Source organism: Cervus elaphus, chromosome 18 (assembly GCF_910594005.1).
Source record: "Cervus elaphus chromosome 18, mCerEla1.1, whole genome shotgun sequence".
Taxonomy (NCBI): Eukaryota; Metazoa; Chordata; class Mammalia; order Artiodactyla; family Cervidae; genus Cervus; species Cervus elaphus.
The window spans coordinates 116667494-116691193 of NC_057832.1; the positions used below are offsets into that span (position 1 = coordinate 116667494).

A 23700-nucleotide genomic window follows, 5' to 3' on the forward strand; every position below is an offset into this window, starting at 1 on the left:
CAGATGAGGCAACAATTACTTCTTCCTGGAGAAGAAGCGAAGGTTCTTTGGAGATTAAACCATTGTAACTGAGGCTCAAAGAACATTTCTGGCTCTGGATACCAAAGGAAGAAGCTAGTCATAGATGGCGTGGATGCATTGCAAAGGTGACGTGCGTGGTTCACCGGTGCAGCAAGGGCTATAGAACTCTGACCTCCGTGGCGTCTCCGGGGCTGGAACACTGCCTGGCGCATCACAAGTGCCAAGTAAGCATCTGTGGAAAGAATAAAATGAATGAATGAGGTGCTAAGCTAATGGAGAAACATAGAAAAATCTAGGTGGAAGAGGACAGCACCGCTCAGGGGAACTGGGGATCAGAATGATGACAGACAAACATGGAAAGGTGGAAGGATGATCGTGATTTAGGAATTCAAGATTTCACAGGAAAGCAGTTTGGGTGATGAGCAGGTCTACAGTGCATCATCTGGCCATGCACGTGGGCTTCTGGGTTGTGTGAAAAGGCTGTAGGGAAAGTCAGGGCACTGGAGGCCAGTGTCGGTTGGTCATCCACGTCACTGCTGAGGCCCCTAGTGGTGATGTCAAGGGGCGCAGTGGACAGGGAGCCTGTGATCCAAGCGGTGCAGTCCCTGGGATCAAGGATGGCAGTTAAGCATGGGAGAGGAAGTGTCATGGGAGGATACATTGCTGAGTGCAGTCTCTGGTGCCATAGAACAGAACAAGCACCGAGGTCAAGAGTGCCCCCAGCTGCCCTCCTGGCCCTAAGACATGGGCCCCAAGAGAAGGGGTTGGGTGACTGATGGGTAGGTTTTTCCTAAAGGCGAACTGTAATCAGAGGAAGTGTTTGGAAGTATTTGATGATAAATAGTGACCATAGTGTTTCTTAGGGATTCCCTGGTGGCTCAGATGGTAAAGAATCTGCCTGCAATACAGCAGACCTGAGTTCGATCCCTGGGTCAGGAAGATGCCCTGGAGGAGGGAATAGCAACCCACTGCAGTATTCTTGCCTGGAGAATCCCAGGGACAGAGGAGCCTGGTGGGCTACATAGTACAAGGGATCACAGAGAGTCAGACATGATTGAGTGATTAACACTTGCACACTTCACTACAGCATTTTTATTCTTTGTTTAACAATTTGAAAGAGCATACACAGTTGGGGACGTCTCCTGTCTGGGAGACATTCAGGAGAAGCAGCCAGCAACTGAAGCTGAACCAGGAATTGAAACTGAAGCTCCAATACTTTGGCCACCTGATGCAAAGAGCCGACTCTGGAAAACATTGAAGGCAAGAGAGGGGGGCAACAGATGAGATGGTTGGATAACATCACCAACTTTATGGACACCAGTTTGAGCAAACTCTGAGGGATAGTGAAGGACAGGGAAGCCCAATGTGCTGCAGTCCATGGGGTCACAAAGAATCAAACAAGACTTAGCAACCAAACAACCACAACAACCAGGAACTGTTGCAATACTTTAGCATAAGCTTCCCTGTTGACAAATCTTGAGCTTTTCCAAGTATCAGGTTGACTCGGAGCACAGATTTGCATTTAACCAGCATATCTCCACAAAATGTGGTGGCAGCAGTCCAATTTCCTGCTAATCTTGCAGACAGGTATTAAGGAAAGACCTCCATTTTCAAGATGCCAGTTTCTGCAGTACACATGCTCAAGAATGTGACAGAAGAAAATATTCTGCAATATACAGAAACTGATGAATCAGAGGAAATAAACTAATGGCAATTTATCTTCCACTATTCCAGAATTGGAACAACTTTTTATATTAAGAGAGCTTCCTTTGTGTAGACATGAGGAATGTCTAATTCCACTTTACTGGTCCTGTGCAATGGGGACATTATTTAGGGTGTTCTTTCTCTTATAAATACTGTTTTTATTAATACAGATCAGATATTAGCACCTGGATTTTTCCTTTTAATTATCCTACCCTTCTTGTTATCAACATAGATTCACGAAGAATTTTAGTATTTCTACTACTTCACAAGTCTAGCTATGAGCACAATTAGTGTTAAAAATCTGGGAATCTAAATGATCCTGACTTGCTCATTGTAATACATAAGAAAAAAAATCCACCATAAGATGTTTTTTAACCTGCATAGAAACACTGTTGTGAGTTTTTTTAATGCTTACAAATTTTTCTAGTTCCTGGTTTAAACTTTTCAATTTCAATTGTGGACCAAAACAGTTAAGAAATACAAATGAAGATGAAATTTGGGCTCTAATAAAGTTATTTAATATAGTAGTCATGTGCATTTCTAATTATTAAAAGATATAAAAATAATTGGTAACACTGTCAAGTTTAACGTACCCAGGTTTCTTTGCCAGTCTCACTGAAGGGACAGTTATTTGAGTGTATGGCATAGGTGTGTGTGTGTGGTAAGTCGCTTCAGTCATGTCCAACTCTTTACGACCCCGTGGACTGTAGCCCACCAGGCTCCTCTGTCCATGGGATTCTCCAGGCAAGAATACTGCAGTGGGTTGCCATGCCCTCCTCCAGAGCATCTTCCTGATTCAGGGATCAAGCCTGCATCTCTCATCTCCTGTATTAGCAGGTGTATTCTTTGCCACTAGTGCCGCCTAGGAAGCCCCCAATGGCGTAGGTACCCTAGAGTTAAAAGAATAGACTTTAGGATGTCCTCTTGATATGAAAAATAACCAAAGTTACCCTAGATGTTACTGATCTACCCATGTCTGCTGATTTGGAAATTTCTAGAAGGAGTTGGGAAGGCCTCTAAGCCAGATATAGTCACCTGTTCCTTCAAAGTTTCTGTTCCTGCCCTTCTCTCTCCACACTCCGGAGGCATCTAGAAGACAACCTCCCTACTGAAATCCTGCCCACACAAAAGATGTTTTTACTATACCCTAATTTAAAGTGTAAATATACATAAAAGAGAAGTCTTTCATTTTCCTTTAAAAAAAAAGCAACATTTCTATAAGACAATTAATTTGGTGCATTGCCTGGAAAATAATGGGCATCCTCATTAGAGAGCATCTTCACTTAGTGTTTGTCTGAAGAAATGTGCTGTGTGTCATTTCTTTAGGGAAGTGCTGATGTTTCTTAGAGATTTTTTGCGAGTTGAATTTCTCTTCTGTCTCATTCCCTTTGATTCAAATGTTTTCTACATTATTTATAGTGTGTGATAGTCCACAAAACCTTTCCCTTCAAAGAGATGGCATGTTAAAGTGTCAGAATAACCAGCGTCTAGAATCAACCTGCCTGTGGGCAGCTGGAAGACAGCAGATATCCTAAGAGGAGAAGAAACTAAAGAAGCTAGGATTCATGCATCCTGATCTGGGACAGAGCTGGGAGAAAGTGTGTTATCCTGACAGTAACAGACACGTGGATTAGTGAGAGAAGCAGAAATGTATGTGTGGAGTTGTAAGGAGGTTAGAGACCTTACATCTGCCTTTCTAGATGCTACCAGTGTCTCTGAAGGCTTGATATTTTGTAAAAAAAAAAAAAAAAAAGAAAGAAAGAAAAAAGAAAGAAAGAAAGAAAAGAAAAGAAAACCAAATGCTTCGAGAGGGAAGGGTTGGTGCCAATGTCAGTTACTGCTTGTTACAAACACTGGAGAATTAATCCAACTAAGGACGACACGTGGGACCAATTAATTCAAAGCCAGTTGCAAGAAAGGATATGCAATAAGCCAGGGAGCAGAGCTTCATTTAAATATATTGAGTGACTGGGGAAGATTACTGGAAACAGCTCAAAACCAGAGAAACCTCAAAGGGCCGAAGGCAACTGTAAGCACAACAACTCTAGGCTCTTACGAGTCATCACACGAACCTAAATTAAAGCCGCATGACAAAACGTTGGCCAACTGGATGTCAGCTGGTAACCTTAGAAAAGCAGTGTTTTACAAATGAAGAGTTCAGGGACTTACCTCCTCCAAGACACATTCTGCTCAAATTTTAAGGTGATGTTTAACAGCAATCAAGATAGGAACTTTGAGGAGACGGAGAGAAATATAAAGGCTTAGATGAAATCTGATAGAGGACTAGGATCACAGATGGAATATATTTTTCTTAAATACTTTAGGAAAGACTCATTTCTATCTCTATGATATGCTTTTTTAAAAAAAGAATACTTTAGGTACTTTCCGACTTACAAAGGGACTGTGTTATAGGAGTTTCTGAGCCTGTTATTCAGAACGTGGAATACATCTTCCTATAGGTTTAATATTGTAAATGGCACTGATATGCCACTGCTGACCCTAAGGAGCTTTGTTGTTTGTCTGAGTTTCAAGAGTGGCTTAAAATAGAGCTGTATGTGCCATCTTAGGAGTTCTGGGATGCAGAGTCCATTCAGTTTAGAATAGAAGGGTTGAGGAGCAAAGGGAACTTTTCCCCTATTGATGAATGTTGAGCTTATCCTGGGCAAACTTCTCAAAGTAGGAAAAGGTTTTGTTCACCTTTAGAGTAGTCAAGACACAGCTGTGCCTCTCCAGTCTTTGGGAGCTCGGTTTGGTGGGTTTAGTAAGGAGGTGACTCAGACATCCTAAGCACACACAATCTAAAACCTCCATATGGCTCCCAGACAATTCTCTTTGCTCTAAAATGTCATAGTTTTATGAACTGTGTGTGTGTGTGCGCGCGCATGCTAAGTCACTCAGTCATGTCAGAATCTTTGCGACCCTGTGGACTGTGGCCCATCAGGTTCCTCTGTCCAAGGGATTCTCCAGGCAAGAATACTGGAGTGGGTTGCCATGTCCTCCTCCAGGGGATCTTTCTGACCCAGGGATCGAACCCACGTCTGCTGCGCCTCCTGCATTGCAGGTAGATTCTTTACTGCTGAGCCATCAGGGAAGCCCATGTTATGAATTAGAGAATTCCATGAATTCATTCAAATATCATATTACAACACATATATTTTTAAACTATGGCAGTGTTCTAAAATAGAACTAGAATAAGACCATACAACGCCTTTCATCCCATCAAAATTTCAGTGGTCTGAGGGAGAAGTTCCTTTGGTTATAGTTTTTAATCTGATGAATAAATATTTCACATGTGATAAGGTCATAAGAGACTTAGGAATAAGAGATATTCCTAAGACTAAGTTAAACTGCTGTAACAAATAAAACCCCGTGTTTCCGTGACTTTACGGCAGTGCCATCTGCAGGCTTTGTTCCATGAAGTCCTTCCACACAGTGAAGGCTCCTTTTGTGCTGTGATTCTAGAGCCTGGGTGTTTCTAAACCAGTTGGCAGAGAGAGGAAGGGACTGGAGAAGAATTCTTTCTTCGTACCCACACTGGTCCAGAAGAGATACACACTCCTTTTGTTGTCATTCTGTTGGTGGTAACTAGGCACGTGGTTCCACCTCCTTGTCCAGGAAATGCAGCTCCCAGATTCATGGCAGTTTTTCGGGGGTCTCATGGGAAGGAGAAGACAAATGTTTCATGAGCAGTTAGCAGTCACAGGCACTATGGCCTGGGAAGGAGTAAGCTTTCACCTTGTCTAAAGACATCGCGGTAGGTTTCCAGAAGATGCAACATTTGATTTGCCTTGACGGGTGACAGGCAAATAAATGTGATAAAGGCATTTTTTCCAGAGAGTAAGCAGATATACAGAAAGATCATGGAGCATTTGAGGAATTGAAAAGAAAATAGTGAAAACCCAGTAACTCGTTAGAAGACACTTCTCTTTAAAGTAATGACCCTCCCGCATAGCCATGTTAAGAGTTAGACAAAAGAAGGCTCGCTGGATGGACCTAAAGCCTCTTAGGAAATTATTCGTTTTACTTGCCTTTGTGGATAGTATTAAAATGATCAGATTTGGTTTTATGCATCTCTGAATTTGATTCCTCTGCTGAGAACTGCGGAGAATGCCAAGTGACTTCTCATGAAGAGGGTTGATATTTAGTATTCTACAGGGTCTTTCTGGGTAAGTGCAACCAGAGCCAATGAATAATAGAAACAGTGTATATCTGTCAAGTGTAATTATAACACTGAATGTGCTCTTCTTGCATTCTGACTCCTGTAGGCATTAGTTTAAACATCTGAACATGCTGGCACTCCAGACCTGTGAGGATTCTTCTTTGAGAAATAGCATGCCCTTATTATTTGGGCCGTTTTTAATATGGAAAAAAACCTCACATCTTGTTTGAAATTATTTAATGGTACAGTTTGACCACTCTCTTTTTTAAAGAATCTTCTCAGATCTCTTAAGAGTAGGAAAGAAGTAAGGAAGAATGTTTCAATCTAGTTTTAAATTCCCTCTAATTGTCTATATGTAAATAAAATTTCATTCTTTGCATTTTGATTAATCTCTCTGATTAAATACTGGCTAAAATTATAGAATAGAGTAGCTTGAAATGTCACCAACCTTTGCAAAAACAGTGAAAAATGATCAGATTGTAGCTTTTAAAAATTACACAGTGTTTGTTTACTGTTGAATAATTTAAAAATCCAGAGAAGCAAAAAGGATAACCCCACAAAATCAACTATACTCTCAAATTCTGACATATGTAACACCACTTTTTTGGTATCCACATTTCCACACATTTTTCTATGTGCTTATATATAATTTTTTACAAAAAGATGATCATAATAGTACATACTGTTTGTAACATTTGTTTCAAGTAACAGCATTTTAGAAACACATGTCCATGTCCTTTTTTTCTGTTATAATTTATTACAAGATATTGAATATAGTTTCCTATGCTATACAGTAGGACCCTGTTGCTGTTTTTTTTTTTAATTAATTTATTTATTTTAATTGGAGGATAATAACTTTACAGTATTGTGATGGTTTTTGCCACCCATCAACTCCACGTCATTTGTTTTTTTAAACTCTGCCACAGTGATTGCTTTTTCACCTGAGGGCAGAGACTATCAGAACTCCCAAGAGAGCATGTATAACTTTGACCATAATTTTATATTTACAAAACAAAACAAGAAAGCTTTGGTTTTGTTATACCTCCTATAGAACATAACACAAAAGCATTCTTATTGGCTGGTAGCGTGTGTATCTGAGATCTTCAGGGCTTTGTTTTATGGTCCATCAGCCTCTTACATCTGGTCATATCAGCGTCAGGAGATGACAATTAAGATTACTACATCAACAAATGGGGGCAAGGCTTAAAAAAAAGAACTGGGGAATATGGTGCCTCAATTGCCTTTAGCTAATTATCCTCTACTGTTGGGCTTCACTTTGAGAAGACAATATGATCTACTGGCTTCCTGTTACTAATTCTCAAACCATCATACCAGTGCATACCTAGAGTAGGTGGTACATTGTTGCTATTTCAGTCTTGCTCACATTCCCAGCACAGCAGCAGGGCAGGCTGGAATGATGGAAGTCGAAGACCTCATTCAGGAAAGCCACACAAGGATGTACGCTGCAGGGCATCCCTCCTAAAGGATGACCTATTCTCAAGGCTCTGTTTTCAGACCATCTGGGGCAGAGGCTGGCAAGTAGCTCAAACCCACCCACAACTGTTCTCTCATAAAGGAGCTCTTGAGACATAATGACCCATTCCTTAATCAGATCAAGAGAAAAGTAAACATGCTTGTCTGAACTTTGTACAAATTGGCCCTTAAAAATGTTCTCACATGTTTTATATGTACCGTCTTTAGGGAGGCAAAATATTTGTTTATGGAGGCTGATCAAGAAAGTTGTCTTTTTAGCTATTATGACCATAAATAAGAGAAAAGGAAGAGCCTGATGGTGACTCACTTTTGTTATTTAACATTATCCACTTTCATGGGATGCTTTGTTCAGGTAGAAACTGGTTGGCCCAACCACAGGCGATACTGTGATGTCCTATCATTTTTCAGAGATGGAAATACATGACCTCAGGGGTCTATTGACTCTTCTACAATGTTAATTGGGCATTTCTCCTAGGATGCTCTCAACCTTGAGATTCTAAGATACTATATTTTTAATATTCAACAAGATTCCTCATTTCTAATATTCATTACTAAATAGAAGATAAGAACCAATGTAAGTAATTGTAGCTAGAGAAAAACCTTTCAGATAATTTAGATCTTTCACAAAGATTCCAAGGCACATTTACAGAAGTCTTTCACATTTTAAGAAAGTTGTTATGTAGAAAGAAAGTGAATCTCCCCTCCTCTCATCTCTCTCTGCTGATCCCTTGACATGGTTTCACTTTTTCTCCATTATTTGCCTGATACTCCAAAGACTGTAATTGAAGTGCATCTGGTGTTGTCGTGGAAAACAGAATAAATCTCTGTTTTGCATTCTGAGTTTATAGCATGTAGAATATAGAATCTTCATGTGGCATTTTTCCCCCTCATTAGAGAAGTCTTGTCTGAAGTCATACTAAGCTGGCATTGAAAGAATCTTCTCAATAGGAAACAATTTGTTGTAGAACAGAGAGACAGAAATAGTGTCCGTGGTGTGACCTATAGTCTGGGCTGGAACTCAGCCAATGGCAACCAGGAAGCAGTCTGTTTTCCATCTGATAGACTTGTTCACAGCTCTCATCAACAGGCATGCACCTTGCAAAGCCTCATCCTTTTCTCCTTTGGCCTTTCTGCCTTTGGCTTTTACTCATGATGTGTCCTTGCTCCTTGGAAGAAAAGTTATGACAAACCTAGACAGAATATTAAAAAGCAGAGACATCACTTTGCAAACAATGATTCGTATAGTCAAACCTATGATTTTTCCAGTAGTCATGTATGGATGTGAGAGTTGGACCATAAAGAAGGCTGAGTGCCAAAGAACTGATGCTTTCAACTGTGGTGTTGGAGAAGACTCTGAGAGTCCCTTGGACAGGAAGATCAAACCAGTCCATCCTAAAGGAAATCAACCCTGAATATTCATTGGAAGGACTGATGCTGAAGCTCAAGCTCTAATACTTTGACCACCTGATGTGAAGAGTCAACTCATTGGAAAAGACCCTGATGCTGGGAAAGATTGAGGGCAAGAGGAGAAGAGGACGACAGAGGATAAGATGGTTGGGTGGCATCACTGATTCAATGGACTTGAGTTTGAGCAAACCCCAGGAGATAGTGGAGGACAGAGAAGCCTGGTTTGTTGCAGTTCATGAGGTTACAAAGAGTTGGACATGACTGAGTGACTGTACAACAACATGATGTGTCCACATAAACATAGTCATCCATAGCTCAGTCATTTGTAAATTATAATTGATTAATTGACTGGTATGATATCTCCTTATAAGCTTCAGCTTGGTCCATGTTAACACCTGTGAACTTCTTTCTGATTCAAGCTGTTTTTGCATCCGGTTGTATTACCTTTGTTGGCCATCAAATCCCACATTCCATTCTTTTTGAACTCTCCATTACCAAATATCTCAGTGAACCTACTCTCTCTGACATCACCTGAAACCAGCCCCATAAATCACCCCTGGTCCTCCACGAAAGCACATTTCCTCCATTGAATGGTTTCCATTTTGCTGCACAACTTGATCTTGATCAAGAGAGAAACTTCTTTGACATCCATCCCCTCTTTGATCCACTCTCCTCTCCATCTCCGGAGAATCCTCAGGCATCCAGTTTTGTAGTTTCTCTCCTGCAGCTTCTACATTTCCTTTCATCACAAATATTCTCTCCCCACCATCACCATCTGGGACTTCCATTTATCCTTCCAAACTGGCACTCTCTGCCCAGCAGACAAGTCCCTGCTGATTCCAAACATGGGGGTATTTAAACCCTGACTACATGTCCCTTACTGAGGATAGGGGCTGTTTCAAGCCACATGTCCTTTTGGAAAGCTTTTTGTCTTTTTCCTTTTTATATCATATAGGTCCATTAATATTCAAGAAGTTATCCTCAGAAGTTAGTTAAATGCATGGAGAAAGCTAAAATTAGAAAGGCTTTGCATTTTAAAGACAGCTCTCTGTTTTTGCATGGCCAGTGGTAACTCCCTTCTGTTTCCTTTTCTCTACAGATGCCTTTGTTTGTGAAGTTATTTTTTAACCATAATAAAAGGCTTAAAGGCCAAAATACATAAAGAGAAAGATCTCTCATACTCAGGAGGTTATCAAGATACCAGAGGTTTAAAAATTAGTTCAGCGCATTGATTCTTAAGCTCCAGGCATTTCCTTGAAGAATTTCCAAAAGACTTCAAATAATTTTTTTCCTTGCCAGTGTTCATGTTCAGATGTGTTTAACACTGAGATTTTGGGTGTGAATATGCATATTTGGCTCTAGAAATTTCCATACTCACAAACTAAGACTCTCGTAAAGATTAGTAGGGTTTATTTCCTGCATGATATGAAAACCGGTACAGCACAGTTAGAAAAATAGAAGCTCAATGGTTAGTTATAACTGGATGTGAACATCTTACAGACTCAACTTCCTTATGTAGGCAGTGAAGGTAAGCTTGGAAGTTGGACTTCACTCTTGGACATCTGTCAGCCTTAACACTGATGGATTGGAGTATATGCTTCAAAACTGAAGTGATAATTTTCCCAGAGAATTGGACCAACTGCAGAGTTGGAAGGACCACAGCACACACAAAATTGCACACACTTCTGACACCACTACAAGTTCAGGGGGTCTCCCAAACCAGGCTCAGATTCAGTGATTCTCTAGAAGGACTCACAGAACTCACTGAAATCTGTTCAGCTCATGTGTACGGTTATTACAGGGAAAGACTCAATTAGAGTCAGGCAAGAGAAAGAGCACGGAGGGCACAGACCAGGAGAAGCCCCAGGGGTCGAGCCCCGAGGCGTGCTTTTCCTGTGGAGTCATGGACACTTTGCTTTCCCGGAATTGGTTGCTCCAGTACGCATGGGGTACTGCCGACCAGGGCAGCTTCCCCGAGCATTGGTGTTCAGAGTCTCTGTTCAGGCTCCGTTACCCAGGAATGGTCCACTGCCCACATGGCCAACCTCAGTCTCCAGCCCCTCCAGGGATGGAACTGTGTGATCCAAACCCCCATCATCACATCATTGGTCTATCTGGAGTGGTCAGCCTCCACCCTAAATACTATCTGGCAAGGTCCCCACCCCAGATACTGTGTGGTAAGGCCAGCCATCACCCAAATCACATTGTTAGGCTACCTGGCATGACCCGAGGCCCCCAGGCAGACAGGGGCACCCCACCAGGCATAACACTCCAAGGCTTTAGATACTATCTGCCTGAAGCCAAGGGCAAATCCAGACCCCTCCTTGGGCAAAATTACTATCTGCCTAAAGCCAAGGGCAAAGTCCAGACCCCTCCTTGGACAAATTTAAAGTCTTTACTATACAGTTTGAAAATCTCTTGATGACAAGGAAGCAAAAGATTCCTAGGACGTGCCTACTGGAATCAAACTTGGCAACCCTAGTGTTGAAAGTAGTATTCCAGGACCACCTGCATCAGAGTCACCTGGCATTAGCAAACCACAGACTCCCAGGTGGCGCTAGTGGTAAATTACAAATCCAGCTGCCAACGCAGAAAACATCAGAGATGTGGGTTCCATCCCTGGGTCAGGAAGATCCCCTGGAGAAGGAAATGGCAACCCACTCCAGTATTCTTGCCTGGAGAATCCCCATGGACAGAGGAGCCTGGCAGGCTACAGTCCATGGGAGTCAAAAAGTGTCAGACACGCCTGAAGTGCCTGAACACACACACACACACACAGCCCCACCCCAGCCTATTAAGTGAGAGGAGCCTTGAAATATTCATTAGGCGTGTTTCTTTTCTTTAGCAGTTTCTTATGGAGGCCAAAATTTGAAAAACGTAATTATGATCCCAGGTCCTTGTTCCTAACAGTAGAGTGAAAATAGCACAAGATGTGGAAATGAATGAAAACTCTGCTACCGGCTCCAGGACAGAGTTTATCTTGGGCGAGTCTTTGTTCCCCAAACATCACATGCTTGGGAACAACTTTTGGCACACTGTGTTTCAAACAGATGTGACTCATGTATCAAGTTCCTAGACTGAGAAATATACATCATGTTACTGTAAGATCCCAGGGAAGATGCTTATAGAATTATAACATGGCATTCCTTATATATGCTAGTGTATTAAGTTATGGTTTGCCTTAGGAAAATGCAGGGAGTTCTTTTTTTCAGAGTAACTACCTAATTGTTATTGAATGGCAAGAGTGTTGCTCTCCATTCATAAACTGTCCAGTGCTTACCCTGTGTCCAGCATTGTTCTAGGCTATGAGCAAAAAAGGAACAAAACGGAAAATAGCTTCTCTGCTTTCATGAGGCCAAGAGCACATATATATTGTGCCAGAGGTAGATACATGCTATGTCGATCCAAAAAGTTAGGATAAAGGGGGAAAGGCAGCTAAAGGATGGGATGTGAGTGGGGGAGATGCTATTTAACATAGAATGTTTAGGGAAGAATTTCTAAAATTTGGGCTATACACAGAGGGGTGGAAAACAGCCGTAGAGTTATTGGGTCAAGGGGCCAGTAAGTGTTTAGGAGCTGAGAGGAGAGCACTGTCACGGAGTAATAAAGGAGAAAGCCTTAAGTCATGGGGTTGCAGAAAGACTAACAGGAGCAGACACAGACGGAGAGCACAGAGGCAGTTCTTTCAAGGAATTTGGAAACAACTCAGAACAAAGGAATGGGATGGAAGGATGAGAGAAGGGTTGTATAGTGGTGGTGCCGACTGTTAGCATTAGAGGCGTGTTGGTATGTTCATGTGGAATGATCCAGTAGAGGACAAATGATAGAGGCTATACGGGGAGTGGGGAGTTGCCGGAGAGATGTCCTGGAGCAGGCAGGAAAGAATGGCAGCCAGTGTGCGGTGGGGCACCTGGCCTTGGACGGAGCACCGGTGTTCTCTTTAGTTCTTGCTCCTCTCTGATCCTCTCTGATCACCTCTCTGATGATCACCTCTTCCTCACCTCTCTGATCCCCACGGGGACCTCATTTCAGCCTCCCTGTGCCTTCTCATACCCTCTCCTCTTGCCTAAATTAGTTTGCCTCCTAATGGACACATAGCCCTTCCTTCGTGGAAAGGAAAAAGAAAGCAGAAACTATATTTATAACAGTCTCCACTCACAGAGTGAGGCTAACATGTCCGCTCTGCCTGTTACCAGTTTTGTTACATGGATCCAATGAGATCTGGTGCAGAATAGCCCTTGAGAAGCTAGTCATCCTTGAAGTTCACTTTAGAAGGGAAAGAAATCGTCACTAGAATTGTAACCGTGCTGGCCAGTCTTCTCAGCATGCTGACTTTGTGTACCTTCCCTGGTCTTTTTACCCATTCTGTACTGAGTGACCAATTTTTTCTGCTGCTTCCCAATAACACTTTGAGTCTAATGTGTCTGAAGGTTACATCACCTGCTGGCAGAACCCAGAGTCCAAAAGTCTACTCTTCTGGACAGTTGTTAAATTCGTCTCTCAATACATTAAGCCTGGAGTGATTTGTTTGAGAAAAACGCGTGGTGAGTTAGAATGAGAGCAAATAGTGCCACCTGCTGGAATTATACTTGAAGAAGGGGAGGGGAGACAAGTCTCTGTTAATACCAAGAGCCGTTCATGGTTTTGTCCCATTCGCTACTTTGTCACTCAAATGCAGTCATGATCCAGATGTGATCAAAGACAATTTCTGCCATCTATGCTTGTTTCTAATGCCCATATACCACCTTGTGCATTTCTTTTTCAACATCTCTCTTTTCTCCCTGTAGCATTCCAATACGTATAACTACCAGTAAGATTACCAGGGCTTCCCTGGTAGCTCAGCTGGTAAAGAAGCCACCTGCAATTCAGGAAACCCTGATTCAATTCCTGGGTCAGGAAGATCCGCCGGAGAAGGGATAGGCTACCCCCTCCAGTATTCTTGGGCTTCCCTGGCGGTTCAGACAGCAAAGAATCTGTGCAGGAGACCTGGGTTCAAACCTTGGATTGGCAAAATACCCTGGAGAAGGGAACAGCTACCCACTCCAGTATTCTTGCCTGGAGAATTCCATGGAGAGAGGAGCCTGGCTGGGTACAGTCTACGGGGTTGCAAAGAGTTGGAGATGACTGAGCAACTTTCACTTATCAGTAAGATCAACTCTATTTCATTGTTTCTCTTAGAATCTCTTGGAAATTAGATCATAGAATGTTCACATTCAAAGGGAACTTAGAGCTTGTCAATATGTTTTCAAACACGTTTTGGACACAGAAACTCTTGGGAAACTATAGATGTAATTCCCCTTTCAGACACCAATAGACTGAATACAAATAGCATACTAAAAAGCAGAGACATTACTTTGCCAACAAAGGTCTGTCTGGTCAAGGCTATGGTTTTCCCAGTGGTCATGTATGGACGTGAGAGTTGGACTGTGAAGAAAGCTGAGCACCGAAAAATTGATGCTTTTGAACTATGGTGTTGGAGAAGACTCTTGAGAGTCCCTTGGAGTGCAAGGAGATCCAACCAGTCCATCCTAAAGGAGATCACTTCTGGGTGTTCATTGGAAGGACTGATGCTGAAGCTGAAACTCCAATACTTTGGACACCGCACGCAAAGAGTTGACTCATTGGAAAAGACCCTGATGCTGGGAGGGATTGGGGGCAGGAGGAGGAGGGGACGACAGAGGATGAGATGGCCGGATGGCATCACCGACTCAATGGGCATGAGTTTGAGTAAACTCCAGGAGTTTGTGATGGACAAGGAGGCCTGGTGTGCTGTGATTCATGGGGTCGCAAAGAGTCGGACACGACTGAGCGACTGAACTGAACTGAAAAAGGTGACAAGGCAGAGTGAAGACTGGACCTCATGAATACTGATTGCTAAACCATTCTCTGTATCAGTTAAGATGCTTTCAGCTGCAACACAGATGGCTTTAGCAATAATGGATATCTCACATAAGAAGCCTTGAGGGGCTCCAGGAATACCTTAGGGACTGAACAACGTCACCTAAGCCCAAGCTTCATCCCGTTTCCCTCCCTGTTCTCCTCAGTGTGTTTCTCAGGAGGTTTGCAAGGTAGCCCCACCAACTGGGAACCACATCTCCACCCAAGATCAAGGAGTGAAAATGGATGACTCTCTCTGCTCTTATGAACTGATAGATTTGTCTTCTAAAGGCTCCCCCTCCTGTCTTACTGGCCAGAGGAAATGAAAGGTCCCATCTTAAGGGGGTTACTGGCAAGGATCACAGCACTCTAGTGTTTGACTTAGAAAAATCCCGATTCACCCGCTGGGCCTGGGGTAGGGCCATCCATACGTGAAGCTCAGAGTTGTGTGGAAGCACATAGCTTCCTGGGCAAAATCAGGTCGGCTCATGAGGAAGAGGGTAGGGGAACGGCTAAGTGTCAGGCAGAATTCTCCGTGGGTCTCTCCCATTTCTGCTTGTCTTCTGAACAAGAGGCATTGTCAGCTTTGTCCATACCTTTGAAAGGATGTGGGTGTAGCAGTCTTGGAAGATGACTGTCTTCCTCCAGAACAGAAGGTAGATTTATTTCCTGACCGGGTTAATAAAGCTAATGTCTCTTCCCAGGGCAAATATTAAGCAGACTTGCCAGCTGCCCCTCTAAAACTTAGGGGTTTCCTGAGGTCAGAGTGCACCGGCTACCTGAGCAACACCCCCCTCTGGACTGCTCCACGTGGCCCCCACGGGATCAGGGGCCCAGAGAAACCAAGGCGGCCAGACGCTCATGTTACCTGCTGCCCCGTGAGGAATACAGCGCTTTGCCTCTGACCCAGCTCCCTGTCTTCCGTCCGCATCTACAAAATGATGGCAGGCCAACTTGTGAGCTTGGAAGCAAGTTGCTCCCCAGTTTTTCTGACACCAACAGAAAGGCAACCATGCATGTTTGCTGCAGTGTTCTTTCCAAAGAGCCTCCCTAGAAACACCCAACTCTCAAATACTTATTTCTGGAAATAAGAATAGTTTCAAGATGTCAGAAATCCCTTTTCCACGGGCAGAAACAGGGCAACCCTTCAGTCTCCAACTGGAGACACACGTTAAGTGAGGATGGTGTCATTGGCCATGGTGTCCTTTATGCTGTCTCCCTTTCATTCACTGGCTGACTGTCTCTGTAATTATCTTTTTTAAAATGTCAGCTCCTCTCACCCAGAAGACCAAGAGCAATCAGCCGCAAACTGAACTTTCAAAGCTTTTAAAACACACTTGTCGTTCAGTAGGGAGATGGGATTTCTCAAAGGCAGTGTCAGAGAAGCTGATGCTGAATGACAGACGAAGGAACTCTTTCCTTCACTCTCACGTGGGGTTTTGCGGCCCCTTCCTCAGGAAGCACCGCAGGGAAGTGGGATGGGCTGAAACCGCCAATGTTTCTTCAATGAAGCCTGGATGGAGGCTCTTTGAGGAGGATCTGTTCTCAGTTTTTCCACTAGTCATGCACGGATGTGAGAATTGGACTATAAGGAAGGCTGAGCACAGAAGAATTGATGCTTTCAAATTGTAGTGCTGGAGAAGATTCTTGAGAGTCCTTTGGACTGCAAGGAGATGAAGCCAGTTGATCCTAAGGAAAATCAATCCTGAATATTCATTGGAAGGACTGATGTTGAAGCTGAATGTGAAAAGGTGACTCATTGGAGAAGACCCTGATGCTGGGAGAGATTGAGGGCAGGAGGAGACAGGGTTGACCGAGGATGAGATGGTTGGATGGCATCATTCACTCAATGGACATGAGTTTAAGCAAATTCCAGGAGATGGTAAAAGACAGGGAAGCCTGGCGTGCTGCAGTCCATGGGTCACAAAGAGTCAGACACGACTGAGCAACTGAACAACAAGGACTATTCTCAGAGTCCCTCTTACTGCGCCCAGTTGGGGAGAGGGGACTAAGCTATAGTGGGCTCCTGGGAACCTTCTCTCCTTCTCTAGAGGGAAGTGTTGACGTTAAGAAGACCGTGGTCCAGAGGCAGAAACAGGGGATCCAGTGTGACAAGCAGAGAGGGAAGCAGAGGTAATTTCCTGGTAGCTGTGGTCCTCAGGGTTTCTCCCAATGGTAACAACTTAAAGACCTGAACAAAAACCCATCATAGCAGGAGGAGAGGAGTGGAGAAAATTAGAGCAGCATCAGTCCCTCCAAGTCAAACCTTAGGGCTCAACTCAATTTATCCCTACATTATATTTCCCTGATGGCTGCTGATGCCTTTTGAAATGAAACCATCTTTCCTACTTAGCTCGGAAAGCCTTGTTCTCTGGCTATTCTGACAACTTACATTTAAAAAATGCATCTGCTAAAACACAGCACTGCAAGAACAGAACAAATTCAATCTTAAAACCTGAGGTTACATTTTTCCCATCGACTCATGCCAGAAATTCAGGGAAAGATCATTCCGTCCATGAGTCTCATGATCGTTGACCTGCATTCTCATCATAACTTGCATAGAAACCTTGGTGAAGGTCCCTCTAGTGACCCCAGAAGGCAGGAGCCCCTAATTCAGAGAAGAAATGTCACTAACACCCATTTGGCATCACCATGGGTGTTAAAATTAAAGTCCCCTTTATAATGACATAAAGGAGCCAAATTCCCTGGTACAATGAGGTTGATTACACTGAGTTCTGTGTCTAATGTCCCTGGAGCTCAATAGAGTAAATGCCTCCTCAGAGGGGCCTGACCCAGGGGTGGTGAACAGTCTAGGTCCCAAGGGAATCTGGCCCACTGCGTTTTTTAAATTAGAAGTTTGATTGCTTGCAACATCATCTTGACATGGTACCAGTGCAAAGCAGCTGAATTTTTCATTAGCCTGGAGGAGAAAAAATGACAGATATTTAATTAAACCGCTTGGCGATTCGTCAGAGGCTTTATTGATAGATAGAGGCACCAAATCACTTTCTAAGCAAAGTTAGGCCCTCCAGTGATGTGGGGAATCTGTTCTGTCAGAAAGCATTCGCCAAGCTGAGGAGCTGGGACCCACATGCTGCCTTTCCATCACTCTGCCTTTGCTGCCAATGGCAGGGAAAAAAAAATGTTTAAAAAAATGTGTTTATAAAGCACTCAGTGGTCACTGAGGAATTTAAAACCTAACATGTGAAGTAAGAAAGCTACTAACAATTGAAGTTACCAGTGCACCCTCCTAACCCATTTTTCCATTGTTGGAGGGTGATTTAATCAAGAAGGTTGACTGGGAGCAGACCTAGGAAAATAAAAAGAATGATTTGTGGTCAGTGCCGGAGGGGAAGTTATGAGAAGGACCCGGCATCCCAGATGGCGAGTGTTCAAGGTGTGCAGCAGGTGATTCCAGAAGGGGGTCTTCGGCAGGACCCACGCTGCCCTGGGCACAGCCCCAGGGGTCAGGAAGAGAGGCGGGTCAGCCTCACTGCCTGCACAGTTCCCAGCTCCCAGACTCTCCGGAGGAACTTTAAAGATTAGATTGAAAGTGAAAGCATTAGTGGCTCAGTCGTGTCTGACTCTTTGCAACCCCATGGACTGTAGCCCTCCAGGCTCCTCTTTCCAGGGATTCTCCAGGCAAGAACACTGGAGTGGGTTGCCATGCCCTCCTCCAGGGGACCTTCCCAACCCAGAGATCTCGTTACCAAAGAAGTATGCGTGGGGGGTGGTCTGGCTGCCTGCCGCTCATAAGCCAGTAAACAGGCCAGGTTGGTGGAAAGGCAAGTTTGCTTTATTTCAGATGCTGGCAACAAGGCGGGTAGGGTAGCAGACATCTGCCCAAAGGCTGACTTCCGCCCCCACCACAACACACAGGGGGTGAGAGCTTTTACAGACAGAGTTGGGAGGTGGGGTTACATGCAGAAACAGCACAGTCATCTCTAACATCATCTTCAGTTGGTCATCAGTGGTCTGACTAGCATCATCTTGGTTGTTCTCAGTTCAGTTCAGTTCAGTCGACTGCTCAGTCATGTCCGACTCTTTGCGGCCCCATGAATTGCAGCACAGCCAGGCCTCCCTGTCCATCACCAACTCCCAGAGTTTACCCAAACTCATGCCTTTTTAGGTACAGTTAATCTTCAGTTCTGGGGTACACTTGTTCCCATTTCTTTGCAGTCGATTCTCAGAACTGTGGCAGTTCAAGTCCTGGGTACAGTCTGACCATCATGTAGTTAACTTCTCCACCTGGGGTTTTGGTATCTCTAAGACAGCTCACAGGATGTGGTTCAGAATATTATCTACAGCCGTTGAGAAAGAACTAAAGGTCCTTGACTATGCTTAATGACTACATTATTATTATTTAGTCTCCATAGACTGTTTTCCTTTGTTTCAGCATTTCTAACTTCTCTGATTAAACTTGTTCTTTGACTAAAATTTTCCACTGGCAGAGAACATGGTGGGGGGCAAGGACCATATGGTCTTGCTCTGTTTAAGTCAAACTCAGGTGTCCTGCATTGCAGGCAGATTCTTTACTATCTGAGCCACTCAGATAAGCCCAACAACTAGATTAAGGAAATAAATTTTTGTGAATTCCCCCAAAGCAATAGCTCTCGACTCTAGATATATATTAATATTTTCCAGGAAGCTTTTGAAAAATACCAACACCTAACCCAGACCAGCTGAGTGGGAATCCTGGGGATGGAGCCACACACAGGTGTGTTTCATAAAGCACTCGCATGACTCTGAAGTGCAGCCAGGGCCACAGGTCACGTCCTAGGAGGCACTGAAGAGTCCCAGAGTAGGTCGAGTTGGAAGATCTCAGGTTCTGGAAGCTGACAAGCCTGGTTCAGATCCTGACTCCAATACTCACTGAATCTAAGAAGCTCAACATAGACTTAAGTGTCCTAGGCTTCATTTCTTTATTTGGAAAGACTCAGTGAGGGCAACTTCTTGGTAAAATAAGAAAAGGGATGTATACCTGGCCCCCAATCCAAGCGCACTTTCCTCCCCTTGGTTATAATTCATTAATGATGAATTGATGCTTTATCCCTCTTCCAAGAATTTCACCTTGGACCACTGTATATAATAGCAAGTGACAGGTGCAGATTGCTTTCTCTATCTGCTTTGTTTTTCCTCTAGAAAAAAGTGAAAGTGAAGTCGCTCAGTCATGTCTGACTCTTTGTCACCCCATGGACTATAGCCTACCATACTCCTCTGTCCATGGAATTTTCCAGGCAAGAGTACTGGAGTGGGTTGCCATTTCCTTCTCCAGAGGATCTTTCCCACCCAGGGATCGAACCCAGGTCTCCCGCGTTGTAGGCAGAGGCTTTACCTTCTGAACCACCAGGGAAGCGTTAAGCTTTAAAACTATTTGGTATCTGGGAGGGAATACTGCTTCCCAGGTGGCGCTAGTGGTAAAGAACCCACCTGCCAATGCAGGAGACACAGTTTCGATCCCTAGGTCAGGAAGATCCCCTGGAGGAAGGGATGGCAACCCACTCCAATATTCTTGCCTGGGAAATCCATGGACAGAGGAGCCTGGTGGGCTACAGCGCTTGGGGCCACAAAGGACACGACTGAGCGACTTGGCACTCCGGCGTGCATGCAGGGAAATACTCATGTGGCTCTCCTGTTTCCATTCCTCCAGCTGCCACGGAAGTGTCCTTTTCATTTGACGTCGGGAACGGGCCAGTGGAGATGGTGGTAAGGTCGCCCACCCCGCTCAACGATGACCAGTGGCACCGGGTCACCGCGGAGAGGAACGTCAAGCAGGCCAGCCTGCAGGTGGACCGGCTGCCGCAGCAGGTCCGCAAGGCCCCAACGGAGGGCCACACCCGCCTGGAGCTCTACAGCCAGCTGTTTGTGGGTGAGTGATGGGACATGCCGCTCACCTTGGGGAGAGGAGAACTGCCTACAGAGGCTCTGATGGAGATTTTTCTAAAAGTGCCTTTGCCTCTTGTGGGCTCCTCTGAGACAATGGGAGACAAGGGACAGGACGCAGGAGCCCTCAATCTGGTGTCACTCTGCTTTCTGGAAGTCACAGTCCTCATCTACAAGATGATAGGGTGGCTAGGGTTTCTCTGAGGTCCCTGATCTGTGCAGTTTTAGGTTTATAGTTTTAGACCTTCATTGAAGTTGTTACAGTCCATAGATTCAAAGCTGTGATCTTTCCAATAGTCATGTATGGATGTGAGAGTTGGACCATGAAGAAAGCTGGGTGCCGAAGAATTGATGCTTTCAAAGTATGGTGCTGGAGAAGATTCTTGAGAGTCCCTTGGACTGCAAGGAGATACAACCAGTCCATCCTAAAGGAGATCAACCCTGAATTTTCATTGGAAGGACTGATGCTAAACTGAAGCTCCAATACTTTGACCACTTGATGCTAACAGATGACTCATTGGAAAAGACCCTGAAGCCGGGAAAGATTGAAGTCAAAAGGAGAAGAGGACAGCAGAGGAGGAGATGGTTGGATGGCATCACCGACTCAATAGAGACATGAATTTGGGCAAAGTCCGGGAGATAGTGAGGGACAGGGAGACCTGGTTTGCTGCATTCCATGGGATCGCAAAGAGTTGGACATGACTTAGCAACAACAATTCCTTAATGATTTAGAGTACTCATAACTGTGTAAAAGGAAGGATGGACAAAAGGGGAGGAGTGATGTAATGGCCTCCCTAAGTTCAGGTTTGCTTGAAATGAGAAGTAAAATCCACTCCATTGTCTGCCCAGCCTCAGAGTTCTAGGCAGAGGGAGATGGAGCCTTCTCCTTACATAGCATCTTCCCAAAGAGGAAAGAGATCAACACCGAGAAGAAACTCAACCAGAGCAAAAAGTAAAGCACCCTTTGCAGGAAGTGGCTCCAGCCCCACAGTCTGGGCTCTGCTTCTGACACTTTCTAACTGAACCTAACATTACTTCTAAGCTATAACACCTGTGTCCATGGTTAGTGAGATCTTAAATTTTATTTTCCAGAATACTAATACTTTAGGCAATTTGCTAATCTTCCTCTGTTGATTGCAAAGAAAGCAAGTTTGAAGGACTCCGCGGCTGCCATGCCACCTTAGGCCTCCCCTCTGGGTGTGTGGGTGTTTGCTGGTCAAGTCAGTCGGCTGTGGTGGTCTCAGACCCAGTAAGGCAGAGGCGACCTGCCACCAGGGCTCTTAGGCAGTGGAGGTCGGAGGCCCCACGGTGTCATTCATAATTACAGTGGGATGCTTGAAGAATGTTAGAACCCACAAGAAGACAGGTGAAAGTAGGTGTCCACTCCTTGGTGAAACATTGGTAAACTGGAAAAATGTGAGCTTAGTCAGTCAGCTCTGGAAGTAAACTGACTTGAGAACAAGCCATTTGAATTTTTTTATTGTGGTAAAAGTCACATAATATAAAATATACTATTTTAACCATATTTAACTGCACAGTTCAGTGGCGCTAAGTGCATTCACAGTGTTGTACAATTCTCACCATCATCCATCTTCTGAACTCTTCACCCTCCGAAACTGAAACTCTGTGCCCATTAAAGTAACTCTCCATCCCCTCTCCCCACCCCAATCCCAGCCCCTGGCATCTACCAATGTGCTTTCTGACTCTATGAATTTGACTGTTCTAGGCACCTTATATAAACGGAATCAAACAGTATTTGTCTGCATCTACCGTGTACTAGAATGCATTTTTTATTAGCGTTGGAATGCATTTTAAGGTTAACTTAATATATGTCCTACAAACAGATTGGACCTCTGTTTTCTTTTACCCCTGTGCTTTATAGTTGGTTCTCATTAATTATCTATTTTATCCATGATAGCGACTTAGCAGCAGCAGCAGCAGCAGTGTATATATACGGGCTTCCCAGGTGGCCCAGTGGTAAAGAATCCACCTGCCAAGCAGGAGACACAAGAGATGAGGGCTTGGTCCCTGGATCGGGCAGATCTCTTGGAGTAGGAAATGGCAACACAATCTATATGTCAGTCCCAATCTCCCAATTCATCCAACCCTCTTCCCCTGCGTGGTGTCTATATTTGTTCTCTATGTTTGTGTCTCTATTTCTGCTTTGCAAATAGGTTCATCCGTACTGTTTTTCCTAAATTCCACATATATGCATTAATATTATTAAATGCCAGGTCCACAAATTCCTGCTGAATACTGTGAGCAAATCTCCCCTTATCAATACCTCTTGGCCAGATCACGTAGATGTAAGTCTCTTCCTAAACCCTGCTCATCCCAGGCATGCTGGGTAGATTCTACTTGGTTGTCATTATAACAGATGACCCTAATTGACCCACGTTCTCATTTTTCTGAGATAACTTTGGATGCAGAGGTCCAATTTTACTTTTATCTCTTTCTGTCTACTGACTATAGTTATTTCCAACATTTTTGGAGACTAAGCAAAATTGTAAAATGAAGAAGGTAGGGAGAGTATTTATTATGGCCTTGGAAAGAATTTTGATTCATTTCAATGAGATGACCAGAGACAGCTTATAAAAAGAGCAGAGGAGAGGACTGAGGTCAGAATTCAACAGAATACTTAAGTGTAAGGGACAGACAGAAAAACAGCATCTCAGGAAGAAGAATGAGGAGGGACGAAAAGAGCAAGCAAGGAAAAGCCAGGAGAGCGGCTGTCACAGGGGGAGAGAGTTTCATGACATGGTTTGCTTATTACTGACAAATCATACCAAGTGCCATGTGTGAAATAGGGCTAAGAAAATATTCTTTGAGTTTAGCAATTATGAAACCACTGTTGACCTTGGAGAGAAAAAAGGTTCACAGAAGTGGGCTGATGTGATGAGTCAGCAAGTTCCTTTCACTTGATGAGGAAGAGAAAGGTCCCCTGCCCCAGTTTCTAATTTCCTGTTATCTGAGATGTGGACGTGAGTTTCATCACCAAGGCACACACTGTTTGAGCCAGTATGAGAAATGCTCTTCAAGCCAGTATAAAAAACATCTTCTGCAATAGAAGTCTACCCCAGGGGACATGGGAGGGGGCTTGTTTTCAGAAAATAACAAATTCAACAGCTATGAAATTCTGGAGCCAGTTACCCCAA

At 44.0% G+C, this 23700-nt stretch overlaps 1 protein-coding gene across 1 annotated transcript in view; it reads left to right on the plus strand.

Moving 5' to 3' along the window:
* CNTNAP2 (contactin associated protein 2) overlaps positions 1 to 23700 on the plus strand; it is a 2205784-nt gene that overhangs the window by 1937330 nt on the left and 244754 nt on the right. Inside the window, exon 18 of the mRNA XM_043872451.1 lies at positions 20313 to 20531. Within this exon, the coding sequence (XP_043728386.1) occupies positions 20313 to 20531 (219 nt within the window). The remainder of the gene's footprint in view (positions 1 to 20312; positions 20532 to 23700) is intronic.